Source organism: Vanacampus margaritifer, chromosome 1, assembly GCF_051991255.1.
Source record: "Vanacampus margaritifer isolate UIUO_Vmar chromosome 1, RoL_Vmar_1.0, whole genome shotgun sequence".
NCBI lineage: Eukaryota > Metazoa > Chordata > Actinopteri > Syngnathiformes > Syngnathidae > Vanacampus > Vanacampus margaritifer.
Window position 1 is genome coordinate 68,191,171 of NC_135432.1, and position 17,205 is coordinate 68,208,375.

Here is a 17,205-nt window from a genome sequence, read left to right on the forward strand (position 1 = left end):
GAATTGGATTGCAGCAGTTGGATCTTCTTTTGGCTCTTCAAAAAAAAAGAAGACTAAATGTGAATAGTAACAGCCCGCCAATAGCCTGGTCGCTTTAGAGTGCCTCGTTGCCTGCTGTGAGTGCATGCATGTTTTTTTTGCCACCATTTTCCAGCTTCATTTTGTACATATGCAAATGTTAACAACAGTCTTTGCTGCGTCCAACTCACAAGTTCGCTCTCATTTCTGCTTGCCGAGGAACTGAAGGGCAAACGTGCGACCTTGAGAGCCAAACGGGAAACGTGTCGAGTTTCCCTCCTGGTGGTCGAGGAGGGCGTGGCGACACGTTTGGCGCCAATCGGCGGGTGCACTTTTAAGAGTCCACTTGCATCATGCGCCTTTCAAGATGATTTTCTTCACTGCAACGCGCTCGCAAACGGCGCTCGCAAACGGCGCTCGCAAACGGCGCTCGCAAAAAACGGCCCTCGCAAAAAACGGCGCTCGCCAGGGCTGACAAGGTCAGCGCACTTTTTCTCTTTTTCATCATCAAACTCAAAAGCGCTCACGCTGAGCGCTCAAACGTGCGCTCACGTGCGTGGCACTTTTCAACAAATGGCTGGCGCGGCCCCAGCATCAATTTCGCCATCTAACGCGTCCACCCACAAATAAAGTCTCACAAAGTCTGTCAAGTCCACCATTTTGTTTTTAAGCTCCGTTCATTTTTTCCCAGCGGTCCTTCGATAATTCTTTTAGGACATTTCAGGCCCAGAAGCAAAACGCAATTTTGGAGGCGTGTTTACAACCAGTAAATGCGGAATAGTCTCAAGAAGCCACGCCCAAAACCCACGTTGGCCATTTTGCGATTACTTCTCGCCGTGGCCTTTTTTCAAGGGGCTTTCAAATTTGCAAAATTCGGCCCCCAACATTCGCATGAAATTAGGAGTTGACCCACAAATAAAAAAATCAACGACAAACATCCTGGAAAGACACTCAAAGTCGGCCATTTTGGGTCCATTTGCAGTCAGCTTGTTGCCTTTTGAATTTTCTTTCAAAATGAAGCCGCCAAAGACAATTTGACAAAATGAAATTCGGTAGACATGAGAAGACCCACAAAAAAAGCCACGCTGAAAAAGACACAAAAAGCTTCCATTTTGGCTTCTCGTGGCCACCGTAGGGTCATTTCCGGGGCTTCGTCTGACACCCCCCAAAAATAACCCTCGCCGCCCAAAGACTTCGTGGCATGAAATTTGGTAGACGAAGACAATCGCCCCCATTTGAGTTTCCGATTTGCATTCGCTTTTTTTTTTCTTCTTCTTCTCCTCACTGTGACAAGTGTCGGCCATCTTGAGCTGTGAGATGTTTGCGCAAAGTCAAAGAGAAAAAAGAAAAGTGAAAAAAGTGCAATTCCAATTCCTAAGCACACCCCCCTGCCCCCGCCTCGCCCACCCCTGCGTCTCCCCAGCCGTCAAGCAGCAGCGAAGAGCTGCGAATAAACGCGCGGCAGATGTAATTAGCGCGGCGTCTCGGCGGAGCGCCGCAACCAGCCAGGCAATCTGCGGCGTGTTTGAACGTCCTGATGAAGTGACGTCCTCCGCCCAGATCAAGTCGCTTTGTTGAATTTACAAATGGATTTCACTCTAATTCTCAAATTATCGTCAGCGGCGTGAGAAGCTTTGCCAGGTGAAAAGTCTCGCAGGCGCCGCGCCGAATGCTAATGGGGGCCATCCGATCCCATCCGCGGGGAATTTTCATAGCGCGAGGACGCACGCCGACGTGCATGTCGCCACTCTGCAAGCGGCAAAAATACGTATTACTACTTTCCTATTCAAGTTAGCGCTCAAGCTACAAAGACGAAGACACCTTGTGCGACTATATGGGATTCGTCTTCTGAGAAAAGCCCGCTTAGCTTAAGGCTAAGCCAGCATCCAAAACGCAAGCCGCATGCTAACAGTTAGCAATGACGATGACGGCACTCGCCTTGCGGTCAAAGCAGAAACGCCGGAAAAAGCGGCAAAATCAATCCAATTGCAGCATTCGATCACGACGCAAACGATGCTTCACATACTTTGAAATCGTGTCTTCATCCACGTGCTTGGAAAGTCCAATAGAAGACGAGAGACAAACGTCATCAATCATTTACTTACAATTTTTTTGTCATTTTTTTATCAAATCGTGCATCATTTTTCATCGGCAATTTTAAATGCATGTGAAAGTTAAAAGAAATGTACAACTTAAAAATAATTTTTTCATGTTTATATTATTTTTAATGTTAGAAAAATGAAAATATGCCGCATGATTTTTTTTACATTTTCAATTTTAAATCCATTTGATAGTTACAAGATATCACGTGCAATTCACTAAAAAAGTTGTTTTAAAATCATGCATGCATATTCAAATTATTTGGGATTGTAGAATTATGAAAATATGTTACAAGATATCAGACTTCATTTCAATTACATTTATTGAAGTCATTTTTCTTAATCACACTTGATTTATGTCAAAATGTCAATACCAAATAATGAATATGAAAATGCATTATTTCATATTTGGAGTTGGATGTTACAAGATGTCACGTGTGTAGATTGTGTGTTTTTGTGTACACATGAATAATTGAAGATAAATCCCCAAGTTTATGGATGTGCAATGAACGCGTTGCAAGACTTGCGAACGGCGGCCGTTAGCCGAATCCCGTTAGCCGAATCCTGTTACCCGAATCCCGTTACCCGAATCCCGCTAGCCGAATCCCGTTACCCGAATCCCGTTAGCCGAATCCCGTTAGCTGAATCCGGTTACCCGAATCCCGTTAGCCGAATCCCGTTAGCCGAATCCCGTTAGCCCAATCCCGTTAGCCCAATCCCGTTAGCCCAATCCCGTTAGCCCAATCCCGTTACCCGAATCCCGTTAGCCCAATCCCGTTAGCCGAATCCCGTTACCCGAATCCCGTTACTCGAATCCCGTTACCCGAATCCCGTTAACCGAATCCCGCTAGCCGAATCCCGTTAGCCGAATCCCGTTACTCGAATCCCGTTAGCCGAATCCCGTTAGCCGAATCCCGTTAGCCGAATCCCGTTCCCGAATCCCGTCAGCCGAATCCCGTCAGCCGAATCCCGTTAGCCGAATCCCGTTAGCCGAATCCCGTCAGCCGAATCCCGTTACCCGAATCCCGTTAGCCGAATCCCGTTAGCCGAATCCCGTTAGCCGAATCCCGTTACCTGAATCCCGTTAGCTGAATCCCGTTACCCGAATCCCGTTACCCGAATCCCGCTACCCGAATCCCGTTACCCAAATCCCGTTAGCCGAATCCCGTTACTTGAATCCCGTTAGCCGAATCCCGTTAGCCGAATCCCGTTACCCGAATCCCGTTAGCTGAATCCCGTTACCCGAATCCCGTTACCCGAATCCCGTTACCCGAATCCCGTTAGCCGAATCCCGTCAGCCGAATCCTGTTACTTGAATCCCGTCAGCCGAATCCCGTCAGCCGAATCCCGTTAGCCGAATCCCGTTAGCCGAATCCCGTTAGCTGAATCCCGTTAGCTGAGTCCCGTTAGCCGAATCCCGTTACTTGAATCCCGTTAGCCGAATCCCGTTAGCCGAATCCCGTTACCCGAATCCCGTTAGCTGAATCCCGTTAGCTGAATCCCGTTACCCGAATCCCGTTACCCGACTCCCGTTACCCGAATCCCGTTACTTGAATCCCGTCAGCCGAATCCCGTCAGCCGAATCCCGTTAGCCGAATCCCGTTAGCCGAATCCCGTTAGCCGAGTCCCGTTAGCTGAGTCCCGTTAGCCGAATCCCGTTACTTGAATCCCGTTAGCCGAATCCCGTTAGCCGAATCCCGTTACCCGAATCCCGTTAGCTGAATCCCGTTAGCTGAATCCCGTTACCCGAATCCCGTTACCCGAATCCCGTTACTTGAATCCCGTTAGCCGAATCCCGTTAGCCGAATCCCGTTACCCGAATCCCGTTACCCGAATCCCGTTACCCGAATCCCGTTAGCCGAATCCCGTTAGCCGAATCCCGTTAGCTGAATCCCGTTACCCGAATCCCATTACCCGAATCCCGTTAGCCGAATCCCGTTACTCGAATCCCGTTACCCGAATCCCGTTACCCGAATCCCGTTAGCCGAATCCCGTTACCCGAATCCCGCTAGCCGAATCCCGTTAGCCGAATCCCGTTACTCGAATCCCGTTACCCGAATCCCGTTACCTGAATCCCGTTACCCGAATCTCGTTAGCCGAATCCCGTTAGCCGAATCCCGTTACCCGAATCCCGTTACCTGGTTCGGGCGTGTCGGGGTGCGGCGACGCCGACGATGCCGACGAGGCGGCGTCCTCGTTGGCGGCGCCCGGGCCCAGCGACGAGGCTCCCCTGCCGGGCGGGACCTTCATGCCCAGCTGCTCCGCCATCTCCACGTGGTCGCCCGGGTGCACGTAGTCAAACACGCTGCTGCCCGTGAGCTCCACCTGCGGGAACCCACAAGTCGTCACTTCCTCACTCTGGACATTTGACTTCCTGTTTTTTCCGATTGCGAGTCCTTCATTTCTGAGGTCAAAATCATTTCCAAGATGAAGAGACTTCATTTCCTGTTTCAACGCTAAAATCACTTTTCACATTTCCTGAAAACAGAAAACATTTTTCAGATTAAGAGCAATAACTTCCTGTTTGAAAATATCAACACTTCTAAAACAAGAGCCAGTTCCAAAAGATGGATGCGGTTTTTGGACTCAGCAGGCCACAATTAGCCACAAAACATTCAAATGTCTTAAATACTTGCAAAAGTTGTCTTTGTTTTGTTTTGTTTTGTTTTGTTTTGTTTTGTTTTGTTTTGTTGGATGCCAGCAAGTACTTTGCACAAGTACAGACAAAAAAAGATTGTTTTTTTAAGGTGCGTATTATGCACACGTGTGACAGGAAATGACAGAACTTTTTGCTTGGACGTGTTTTTTGTTTTAGTTTAACAACAAACACGAACACTCGAATTGCAAGTTTTGAATTGTGCAAGTCCGCATTTGGAGAAAAATGAAATAATAAAAACAAGGAGGTTCATTTTGAAAATATGACGGCGTCCCATTAATCTCAATCTCTGATGGCGTTTTCATTGGCTTGGAACGCACGCACGCACGCACGCGCGCACGCACGCGCCGGGCCAGTTTGCGCTCTTGGTGACTTTGCAAAGAAGTCATCAAATTGCGGCAAGCGGGCTGGCTGGCAGCGCGCATAATTAATGAGGACATTAAACATGAGCTAAGTGGGCTAATATTGCCACTTTGACGGCGCGTAATTAGACGGCGGCCGCTAACGAGCCCGCCGCTGACGACGCCCGTCCTCGGCTTTCCTCGCTCGGCGCTCGCTCGCGACTCGAGAGCGCCCCGTAAAAGTCTGGCCGCGTCGCCATGGAAACCGCACAAGGGGTCGTTGGGGATTATTTTCCTTGGCGACTTCACGACCTTCCGGCGGATGTCAACACGCCCAAAAACTCACAAGCGTGTAAATGTTTGCATTTTGGGACCTCACAACATCACCTCAAAAAAGTTGCGCAATAGCGCCACCTGCAACGTTGGACAAATAAAAGCAGCCCGCCACACGGTTTGACCAACCGACAGAAAATGTCATCATAATAAGAAACACAAAAAAGTCTCAAGGACCCCATTTGATCGGGAAGTCGGCCTTTTTTTTTTTGGGGGGGGGGGGGGGGGGCTTGTTTCAGGAAAGTTACAATTAGAAAAAGCCCCTGACAGCAGTTTATTAGTATTAGTATTATGGGATGCCTTCTGGCATACTAGATGTAAATGTGTGTGTGTTGGCAGACAGCACAAGTGTGTTATCAGTCAGATGAATGAGGATGAATTTCTTTTGACGCACGCACGCACGCACGCACGCACGGTAAATAGACACTCTGCTTGTCAGCTCCTCGAAAGATGACAAATGAACGCGCCAATATCAACTCTTTCCTACCACCTTGTGTGTGTGCGTGCGCGCGTGTGTGTGCGCGCGCGTCAGCTGAGTGTGATAGAATGTGATGTATTAAACCAAACAAAACACAGGATGCTAAAAACAATCACGTCATGTGGACCATGAAGGAGGTAGGAGGCCACGCACGCACGCACGCGCACACGCGCGCACACACGAACACATGAACACTCACAGGCTCGACTACATTTTGCAGCAAGTTTGTTTGCGGCAGGATCAACATATCAACACCTCTCACTAACTCCTATGTGTGCGCGCGCGCGCGTGCGCATGCGGGGAGCCCCGTAGGAGCAGGAAGTGCGCGATCAATACGTTGTCTCACACACTCGTGTCTCAGTGGCCCAAATCATTAAAGCTTCTTCAACCTGCTCGCACACGCACATTTTCGCTATAATTTGATTTAGTTTTGTAAACATCAAAATGTAGTTTCAGTTCGTTTTGGTTTTTTGAAAAGCCTTTTCGTTTTTCTTTGATTTGGTTAAGGAAATTGTTTTTGGAATTTTCCTTTTGCTTAAATAGCCTTGCTGAACACACAAACACGTGTTCACGCACCCACACGTGCACACGCGCACGCCTGAGTGATTTGTGCTGACACGTGTCAGGAGGCGACAATGAAAAAGATTTGCACTTAAATGAAGACCGAAGTGTGGCGTCAACTGCGATCACGTGACCCCCCCCCCTTCTTCTTCATCATCATCATCATCATCATCATCATCATCATCATCATCATCATCATCATCATCATCCCTCGCTTCAGGTGAAAAGAAATCAAGCATGAGAATCGACGCACACCAAGAATATTTGCCCCAAGAAATGTTTGGTTTTTTTAAAATCTCCTGGAATAACACAAATCTTCAAACGTGTTTACCGCAGTATAAAAAAAATACAGAGATTGATGAAGTGGGAGCTGATTTGCAAAATGTACGCACACACGCACGCGCGCTGGCCTGGCAGATTGCAAAGGACACGTGTGACCTCCCCCAGGGTTCGGATTGAAATTGCGCGCGTGTCTCCAGGGGGCGCCGTTGACCTTCTGCTGCCCATCGATCGGCCGCGTCAATAAAAATGATCGACTTCATTTGCATGCAATGGACTTGATTAGCATTCCGTCTTCATATTGCGACACGTCGTCCCTCCATTGGCCGGCACTCACAGGCCCCGCCCCCTCCACCGGCACCCGTCAGCGGCCTCGGATGACTTCCAATCACCTTCAACTTTAGGGCCGCTCCAAGCCTCGCGGCTCGTCAACTTCTTTGTGTGCCACGGGACACGCACGCGCACACGTTAGCATGGCGCGCGCGCACGTTAGCATCGCTCCCCAAGGTGTCGCTGACGACTCGACTGCAGCAACGCACACACATCAAAATAACAGCAGGACGTTGATGGCAAGAGACGAGGAAGACGAGGAGCGATTGGAGGAAGAAGAGGAAGAGGAGGATGAGGAGGATGAGGAGGAAGAGGAGGAAGAGGAGGATGAGGAGGAAGAGGAGGATGAGGAGGGGGAGAGAAAGATGACGCCGAGCAAAGGAAAAGGAAAAAAGGAGAGAATTGTAGATACATCAAAATCTATAACGATATAAGTTTGTGAAAGTTTGTTTGAAAGTGTCATAAAAAGAGAGTTTGCGGTTTGACTTTGACGAGGTCAAACCTCAAAACACTCGCAACTTTCGCAAGTGAATCCGAGTGAAACAAACGACTTCCAAAAAAAGAGCAACTTCTTTTTCTTCTTTGTGAAGCGCAATTGAAATGTGCGGCGTCCTTGTCAAGGTCGCGCGCTCGCTTCACCTCGCCGGCGTGCGTCATGCAAGCCAACAAGCGCCCCCTCGCGCAACAAGCCACTCCGCCGCTGCCGCCATCCCGATGTGGGTCACAACCCTGACCTGACCCCCCCCCTCGCTCACACATACTTTTTCAGCGGGTCCTTCAGGCAGCCGGCGTGTGCGAGACTTTGGTTGCCATCAAGCTGGCAAACGAACGCCAGAGGAACAAAATACACAAACTGTCGACTGTCAACTTTGACCCCTCAGCTGCACATGGTCACACATTGCAATCATACATATATATATATATTTATGTATATATTAGGGGTGGAACAGTTTGGTTGGTTTTGTGCTCACGGTTTGCAGTTTTAGAAAAATCGATTCTGTCTTGTTGTCAAAAGTGGATATTTTTCACAGCTAATGAATTATTAGGATTATAAAATCATTTCAATTGTGATTTTATTTATGCCAGTGGCATAAAGTGGATTAGCATCACTACTAGCATCAGTAAACTGTGCGCTATGCTATCACGGATTATCCTCGGACCTCGGGTAAAAGCAAACTCCGATTGGAAACAAAACATGTCAGTCGCGAACAAAGCGATTTCCCACATTCCTTTCATGTGCGACCAATCTTGGATGAATAAATACTTGGCGGCGATGAGCGATGGCTCAGGACGCTAAACGCTGTTAGCACCGTAGCGTGCACTAGCGTCACGAAAGCCGAGGATTCGCTCCACCCGCCGCTGCAATATGATTGGCTGCAACCGCACTGGAAGGAAATGACGTCCAGGGGGCGCCACCGGAAGCGAGGACGGCGCCATCGCGTCCCTTTTTTAAAAAGAGTCGCATGAAAGGACCGAACACAACCAATGGAAAGTCTTTAAAGCAGTCAGTCGTAGATGTTGAAGATACGACTTCGTTGTCATGACACGTGAGCTCAGGAGTCATCAAATATGAATGAGGACAGACGGCGTGCGTGCGTGCGTGCGTGCGTGCGTGTGTGCGTGCGTGCGTGAGGAAGTCCGCCAGGGAGGCTCAATTAAGTGTGACCTTCCTCGTCTGCCCATCATCATCGTCGGCCCCGCGCCACCTCATGTAAATGGCGACCTCCCATCCCCGACGCGCACGCACATGCCAGCAAAAAAAGAAAAAAGACGAGGACTGGACTTGCTGTCTCCGTCGCTCGCTGAAATTTAGAAGCGCTTCCTGATGTCATTGTCCAAAAAAAGGCTTGTTTCTTTTTCCTCCCCGTTTTGCAACCGATCTTATTTTCAGCTGTGAACTGAATGACATCATCAGATGAGTTCTTCTTCTTGGCGTGCGTCAGAACGTGCACAGCGCCACCCGGTGGTCAGACAGACGTCGCAGTTGGACGAAATGGCCGCAAAGTTGAAATTTCCCAAATCTGACTTCAATTGACTTCTTTGCACGTCACGCCGTTCCTTAAACCGATTTCAATTGGGACAACTTTTGATAGCCAATAGATTCTTTCTTTCAATTCATCCAAATATTTATTGATTTCAATTCGTGTTATTTCCATGTATTTTAGCCAAATAGCCACGCACAGAAAGTGAACGTGCGCGCACACACACACGCTCGATCATGTGATCATGTGATGCGGCAGTTGAGGAAGTGTCAAGTTTGTGTGCACGTGACACGTGTCACGTGTCACGTGTCACGTGTCACGTGTCACGTGTCACGTGTCACGTGTGTGTCCTTCCAAAAGAGTCGCCAACAATCACTTCAGTAAATTAAAGAGGAAGCCCCCCCCCCCCCCCCCCCCAACTCAACCAACCCCCACCCACCTCGTACCTTTCTCCCTCCCTGGATTAATTCCACATCCAGCATTGATTGATGATGTCTATCAAATAATTGATTAATTGTCACACGGGTCCCCCAAGCAAGCATCCCTTATCTTGTTCTTTGGTTTTTATCGCACGTTAGCCGACGTCGCGCTTAGCGGGTGATTAGCGTGTCTTTGCTCGCGTTCATGTGAGAACTTTAATCACACACACACACACACACACACCTCCTCATCCTCCATCTTGTTTGCCGCTAATGATTGCACAAAGTGGTGACAAAATGGCGGCACCATTAAATTGAGGGATTAACAAAGGTGAAAAAATTTGGGGGGGAGGAAGTGACGAGCCGTCAATCAAATATATTCCAGACATTAACTCCCAAAAATTAAATGAGGTCGTTAACCAATCGTTAAAATGGCCGCACAGCTCGAGTTAAAAATGTGGATGCGTCAAAAAATGATGTTTTTTTCCCCCCTTTTTTCAATACATCTTTTGGGCCAAATTAACAATTATTATTACCGTGTAATAAACATAACATTTTCACGCGTCATACACAAGTTTGGCCGCAAATGTCACTAATCGGGCAAATTTGCATAATGCCGCCCCCACACCGAATTCCCCGGCCAACAACTTGATGAAGTAGGCTGGGTGAAGATCCACAGCCCTTTTCAAGACAACTAGACTTCAATACACAATTTTAGAACTTTCTTCCTACATGTATTATTTTTGCACAATTAAGGTGATTTTTCAACCAGTAGCGATGTCACAATCTGGCTAATTTGCATAATCCCACAACCACATGGAGTGTTTCTGACTTCATCAGATCGGCTGGGTTAAGATCCAAATCCATTTTCAAGACAATAATACTTCAATATAAACTTCCATTGCTTTTTTTTTTTAAATGTAGATTTGAGTTACAAATTGTAAAAGTGTGACTTCGAAGAATGCTGCGAGTTGAAAGAGCAAATCAATGCAGTACAGCACTCTGCCACATGGGGGTGCTCAACAGAACAAAATGCATGAAGAAAAAAAACACTCAATATTCATTAAACATCAACACTGAAAAACATAAACGTCTGCATTGAACATTTAAAAAAAACATTTGACCAAGATGCACTTTGAGCCGCCGTCATTGACGCGCGCAGCACGCTGAGCTCGTCACTAATGACTTATTAGCTTTGTCAAGGTCAAAGCGCTGACCTTGGGGCCTCCATTAAAGCCAGTGAGCGGAGAGTGAGCCAATGAAGACGCACGGCTCGTTAGCGAGCTGACAGGCACGCACACGCAAGTCAATCGAACAGAGCGTGCGTGTGTGCGCGCGCGCGTGTCGCTGATGAGATTGTAAATGAAGCTCATTTGTTGACAATTGTCTTTGCTGACCAAATGACACACAATTTAGCAAACAATGATTGGCTGGCTTGCGCCAAAATAGAAAATATCACTCACAGAAATATTGCAAAACTATCTTAACTCTTTGACTGCCAGACGTTTTCCGAAACGGGGCGTGGCCAGTGCCAGCCCATTTAAGCATTTTGACTGATCTTTCAAGGTCCACAGAAAATGTTGTGTTTGGACTAACACACATCCGACCAAATGAAAGATTGGACTCTCAGCTTTCATCAGAAAAAAAAGTTTGTTTCTACCTTATTCCGTTTTTCAGTAATCAACAATAGAAAATGGTTAGTTTCACCTCTGTTTTGAAAAAAAAAACGTCTTTTAACGTCTTTGGCACTCCTCCATAGGATTTTACTCAACGTTATTTAACGTTTTTGGCAGTCAAAGAGTTAAGATATGTCTTTTTATTTTTTACATGAAAAATTCCCATTTACTTTTGTTTTTAGATCATTTTAACAAAAATCTATCAAATAAAAACGTACATATTCATGAGTCTAATAAAGTCTATTTATTTGAAATGCATGACCCTCATGTTGATGAATTTAGTATTAATAAATGATATGTACTTTTTTTTTTTTTTTTACGTTTTTGAGACGTCGGCATTCAATTTCATTCCAAAAACATAAAAAACATTTTTTTAAATGGGAGACTGGACAGAAGTGTTTTCCACATAGCTTTATGTTTATGATATTTAGCTAACCGGATTATTGTGCAATTCAAACAATGCACTTTATGTATTTTGAGTAAACAATCTCATTGTTATTCATTTAGAATCATTGAACTGAACTGTTATTGATTTCTTTTTTTTTTGAAAAAACTCAAACTTCCTGTTTTTCTCGGCGACGCCGTGATTCAAGTGTTGACGTTTGTTTCCCAAAGTGAACTTTGTCAAATGCGTCGGATGACGACGGCGGGCGTGGACTGACCTGCGAGAGTCCCAAGTAGATGGAGACCGTCTCGGAGATGTACAGGAAGCGAGCTTCCTTGTTTAGTGCAAATACAAAAGCGTCCAGAGACTGAAAAGAAAAGAAAACACGCACACAACATCGTCCGTCAATAATCAATCAATAGCATCAACACGCGATATGATCAACATGTGGAACGCGCATGCGTCGTGTTCTACGAGGCGTCCTGCAGACGCGCGCGCGCACACACACAGCCGAGCCGAGCCGAGCCGAGCCGAGCCGAGCCGAGCGTGTCTAATGGCGGATTGATGTGAAGATCAAGCCGTGACGCTGCACGGGCGCAACATATCGCGTGCGCGCGCGCACACGCACGCACAGCAGGCGCGCGCCTCCCTCACACTGTGCAGATGATTGCGCTAAGTAAGGCAAATGACAGGCGCGCGCGCGCACGCACGTGCACGCGCAGAGTCAGGCAGGTTAATGACACCAGGATCCCCGCACAGTTGTGCGCGCGACTGGCAGAGAAAGTCAAGACGAACATCACAACAACAACAATAATCAGAATATGGAACACATAATAATGTGTGCGTGTGTGCGTGAGGTAGCTAATAATAAAAATACTAACAGTAAAATGAATAGTCAAAAGTAAAGCCAATTCAGATATTCATAGGCCGCTACTATAACACTGTGACTGCTGACTAATGATTATTTGAATAATCAACTAATCTATTGAATATTTTGTCAATGAATCTGATAATGGAAAAAAAAAAATTCCATCACTTTGTTAAAAAGCTAAAACCTTATTTCCAATGGGGCGAATGCCACGGACCGCCGACTTCCGGGTTTTACGCATCAGCGCCGTACGTGCGTTCCAACACGATTGTTTTCCAAAGTTTATAATTGTTTTATTTTTAAACACACACAAATTATGATAATCGGTCTTCTTTAATTGAGGAAATTTGAGAAGAATTCCTGTTGAGAGGCTGAAAACAGAAGTCAGCACGTTTTGCGAACGTTTTGCGAACGTTTTGCGAACGTTTTGCGAACGTTTTGCGAACGTTTCCAGCGGACGTTTCATTCCTTCGTCCACTTGATGATTTTTTTCGGTCCGGATGACTTTTTGCTCCTCCAAATTGAAAATGTCGAGATCATCGCCACGTGTGTTTCTTTTCGAATCTCATCTTGAGCAACACGCAGCTGCAGGCGCGCGCGGCGGGATGACAACGGATGAATGTGCGTGCGCGTAAATGCGTGCTGATACGACACCGGACGCAAACATCAAGTCCAAGACAAACATGACCTTGAGGAAAGTTTCCCGGGTCGAGCAATCACGCATGCTAACGGCTAATTTAGCATTAGCTGCTGCGATTGCACCACACATGTTAATAAAGTTTTAGAAGCATGTGAAAAGGGTCAAGGGTCAAAGGTCAAGTCAACACGACCTTGAGGAACATTTCCCTGGAAGGCCATTCATGCATTCTAACAGGCTAACAGGCTAACGTCGCATTAGCTTGTACTAGATGTGTGAATCAATAAAGTTTTTGGAACACTCTCACACATACTGTCACGTTCTCTCACTCACCTACACGACTAAAATGCTCTCACACGCACTGCCGAAGCGCTCTCATGAAGCGGCGTGTGTCCGAGCAGCACTTTTTTTGCGCATCTTCTGCACGACGACGTTTATGTTTGTGGCGCCGCCGAGCGGCAGCTGGCGGGCCTCGTTAATATTCATGAGCCAAAGGAGCAGCAAACCAATCAGATGAGAGCGAGCCAACGAGCCAACGAGCCAACGAGCGGCTGATCCCCAATCAGCTGACCTCGCCTGTCAGACGGGATATTGTTTCCAAGGTCCGCCGCTTGTTTCTGCCGCCCATTTGCATATTAATAACACACACACACACACACACACACACAGAGCCTGGAGGTGTGTGTGTAACAAACGGACCACAGGAGACTCGCACACAAAAGTAAAGAAAACAACAAACAGTTGCAACACACACATTCCATTGTCTCCACGCACACACACACACACATAAACACGCCCCATGGCGGGTGTGCGCGTGTGTGGGAGAAATCGCAGAGGCTCTGACCGCCTCCTAGTAATTATGCTAATTGCCTGGATGCCCTTGCCTTTATTTATGCACGGCTGCTAAGATAAATAAAAGGAAATTGCTTTGGATCTAACTGTATTCATTTCAGCATGCTAACTAGAACGCTAACACCGCGCGCGCGTGTGTAGGTGTGTGTGCACACGTGCGTGTGTGTGTGAGCGAGCGCGAGTGAGCGAGCGCGAGTGAGCGAGGGCGAGTGAGCGAGGGCGAGTGAGCGAGGGCGAGTGAGCGAGGGGGTTGGCGCACATTTGTTTACCCTTCACAAATTCCGCAGGTAATTGCAATTTTGATTGTACATTTATTTATTTTATTTGGTGTGTGTGGACCGCTTGTGTTGAATTAATAGCGTGTGTGTGCGTGTGTGCGTGCATGCACAATAAATTGCTTTGTCCTATTAGGCAGAATGAAAATGTTGAAAAAGCTTCAGTCACTTCTGCAGACACAACAAGAAAACAACTTTGACTTCTGCTCATAATGCAAATATAACACACACATGCACACACACGTGCGCGCGCACACACACACACGGATATGAAACGAATATTCACCAATGTCAGAGTGATTCCAATTTACAAAATGACATTAGCACGAATTAGCAGAAGCTAGTAGTTTTATCAGTGTTAGCACAGATTAGCATTGGCAAACAGAGTTATTAGCGTTAGCCTGTTTCAACATTAGCCATCAGGTTGGCCTTCGCGTCGATTCCAATTGCTACCACAGATTTCAATGAGTGAAAAGTGGCACCTTAGTTAGCACTGATTAGCATTAGCTGATAGGAAACACACGTTACAATTGTTACCAAAAGATAAAACATCCCACAATGACCCCCAAAATATAACGCGAAAAGTGGCTGGATGTGTTGCTAAAGTTCACAATGCTAAGCAGCCCTCACATGCATGAGCTCCGCCCCCACTTATCGGGACAACAGCATTTGCAATAATTTGATAAGCCATAATAATAATAATAATCATTATTATTATTCTCATCAATAAGTCACAGCAATGATAACATAGGAAGGATTAATTGCGAGCCGCGTGATGCCGCGTCATCAAATTCCTCACTGGCGCCACCTGCAGACGGCAGCCTGCAGACGCAGGTCCTAAATGAGGACATTCAGACGGTCAAAGCGAGACGAGCAATTGATTAGCGAGCGCTGCTGAATGCTTCTCTCGCTCTCTCGCCGCTTCCCGCCTTGCGTAGATTACTGCATCGATCGCCCGCCCTCGCGCGCGCACGCACACGCAATCGAGAAGAGGCCATCTTTTAACCATTCACAACAGACGCTTTAAATGTTACTGTCAAACTGTGACAAATGGAAAGTGTGTGTGTGCGTGTGTGCGTGTGTGTGCGTGTGTGTGCAGAACAACAAATGGATGGTAAAAGAAAAGGCTGTGATGTTTGGCAAAGCGACAAGTAAAGAAATCAAGCCAGGAACGGGCGGCGTGATTAAAAGCAATTGAGGGAGAAGATGAGCAATGGTGGGACAAAGACTTTGGGGACAAAAGAAGAAGAAGAAGAAGAAGAAGAAGAAGAAGAAGAAGAAGAAGAACGGCGTCCGTCGGCTTGCATGACGAAGTTGAAGTCTTGAAAGCCCCATTTTGAAAAGTCCCTTTCAAACTTTTCGGACCCTGCGCACTTGACATACTTCCTGTCTATCCCAAGTACTTCCTGTTGGGTTGCCATCCAGATGATGTCCTTCCTGTCCATCTGCTGGGCCGGCTGGCTGACATTCGTATTGCAAAGGTCAACTGTTGCGCCATCATTGCCAAGCCCAAAAGGTCAACTTGCTGCTGATTGGCAATAGAACGATCAGGATGAAGTCATCGATCGGCGAGTGGGGGCGAGTTGGGGGGGGGGGGGCGATGTCAGGCAGCAGGCCAGGCAACCAGGGAGGGAGATGGGAGGGGCAAGTGAGGTGAGAGCGCAGGGAGTCAGAAAAGGTCAACGTGTCAATAAGACCAACGAGGGTGGGGGGGGGGGGCGTGTGTGTGTGGTGGGGGGGGGGGCATTGCATCCACATATTGATACCGCAAGCAAGATGACGCCAATCATCTTCATCATCCTGACGCACACAGACAGGAAATGACATCATCGTGATGAGAAAGAATCAACATCATTTCGTAGAATGACGTCAGCGTTGAACAATGACGTCATTGATGGCGTACGCATGATGTCATGCGTGGAGAGGAAATAAACATCGTAAAAGGACAAACAAGAAATGAGCTCATCTTTGAAGAGCGCACGACGTCATCACGGAAGAAGAAAGAGAAATGACAACAAATGACGTCATTGGGCACCAAGAAAAAAGTCACATCATCATTGCATAAGAAATGACAAAAAGCAAAAAAGGTGACGTCACTGGTGACGACCAATCTACTCGTTGTCCTGACCTGGTGACCAATCCCCAGCTTCTTTATATGTTCCAACATTGGCTCGCGACCAATCCATTTTTGGCCTTCATGCATCTTGACATTGACTGACGAGCGGTTCATTGTTTGTCCACATATTTCGGCACTGGATGGCGACCAGTCCATTGATTTTCATCTGTGTCCTGACATAGGCTTGCGACCAATCCATTGTTTGACTCATTCGCGATCACGAAAAGAACAGGAAGCTCGGCTCAAGGCCACCAATGAAAAGCAGCATTAGCATTAGCTTTAGCATTATCGCTGGTGTTTTGACATGTTGAAAGGTCACATGACAACTGACGGCTTGTTCAAGGCGTTGCCGTGGCGACCGGACGGCACGGCAGACACTCAAAGATGCAAACTCAAGGACAAACGCGTTAAAAGCTTCTCCAGATGGACGACGCGTCTTGTCGGCGCGCTTAACCTCAACGTACCCTTCCAAACACACACACACACACACATTGATGTATACAAAACACACACATACTTCCTGTATACACACACACACAGACACACACGGTATGTAAATGCATAACACACACACGTGTTTGAGGCCTGGTTAATCGACACAGGCACGGATCTTGTCAATGATTAGCATGTTGCTAATAATCAGGAATTGAAGGAGTGTGTTGTGGGCGTGCCCCGTCGTCTTACTTCCTGGTGATCGTATCAAACAAAGCTACGCAGTTTCATCGTCGTCGTCATCCTTACTATTAGCAAGAAAGTCAAACGGCGACACCGAATTGATGGATGTGACGCGTGACGTTAGCCTAGCATTGACGTAGCAGCAGGAAGCGGACGCGATGACGACTCATCAGTCACGCGGCGCACGCTAACCCTCATTATTGTGGTGATTAATGGTGAGCGCCG

General features: G+C 47.1%; 1 protein-coding gene across 3 annotated transcripts in view; it reads right to left on the minus strand.

The window, feature by feature from the left end:
* npas3 (neuronal PAS domain protein 3) overlaps positions 1–17,205 on the minus strand; it is a 78,858-nt gene that overhangs the window by 16,914 nt on the left and 44,739 nt on the right. For all 3 annotated transcript variants that reach the window (XM_077565475.1, XM_077565459.1, XM_077565466.1), the window contains 2 exons: positions 11,835–11,924; positions 4,256–4,442 (listed from right to left, as the gene is read on the minus strand). In XM_077565475.1, coding sequence (XP_077421601.1) covers positions 4,256–4,442; positions 11,835–11,924 — 277 coding nt within the window. The remainder of the gene's footprint in view (positions 1–4,255; positions 4,443–11,834; positions 11,925–17,205) is intronic.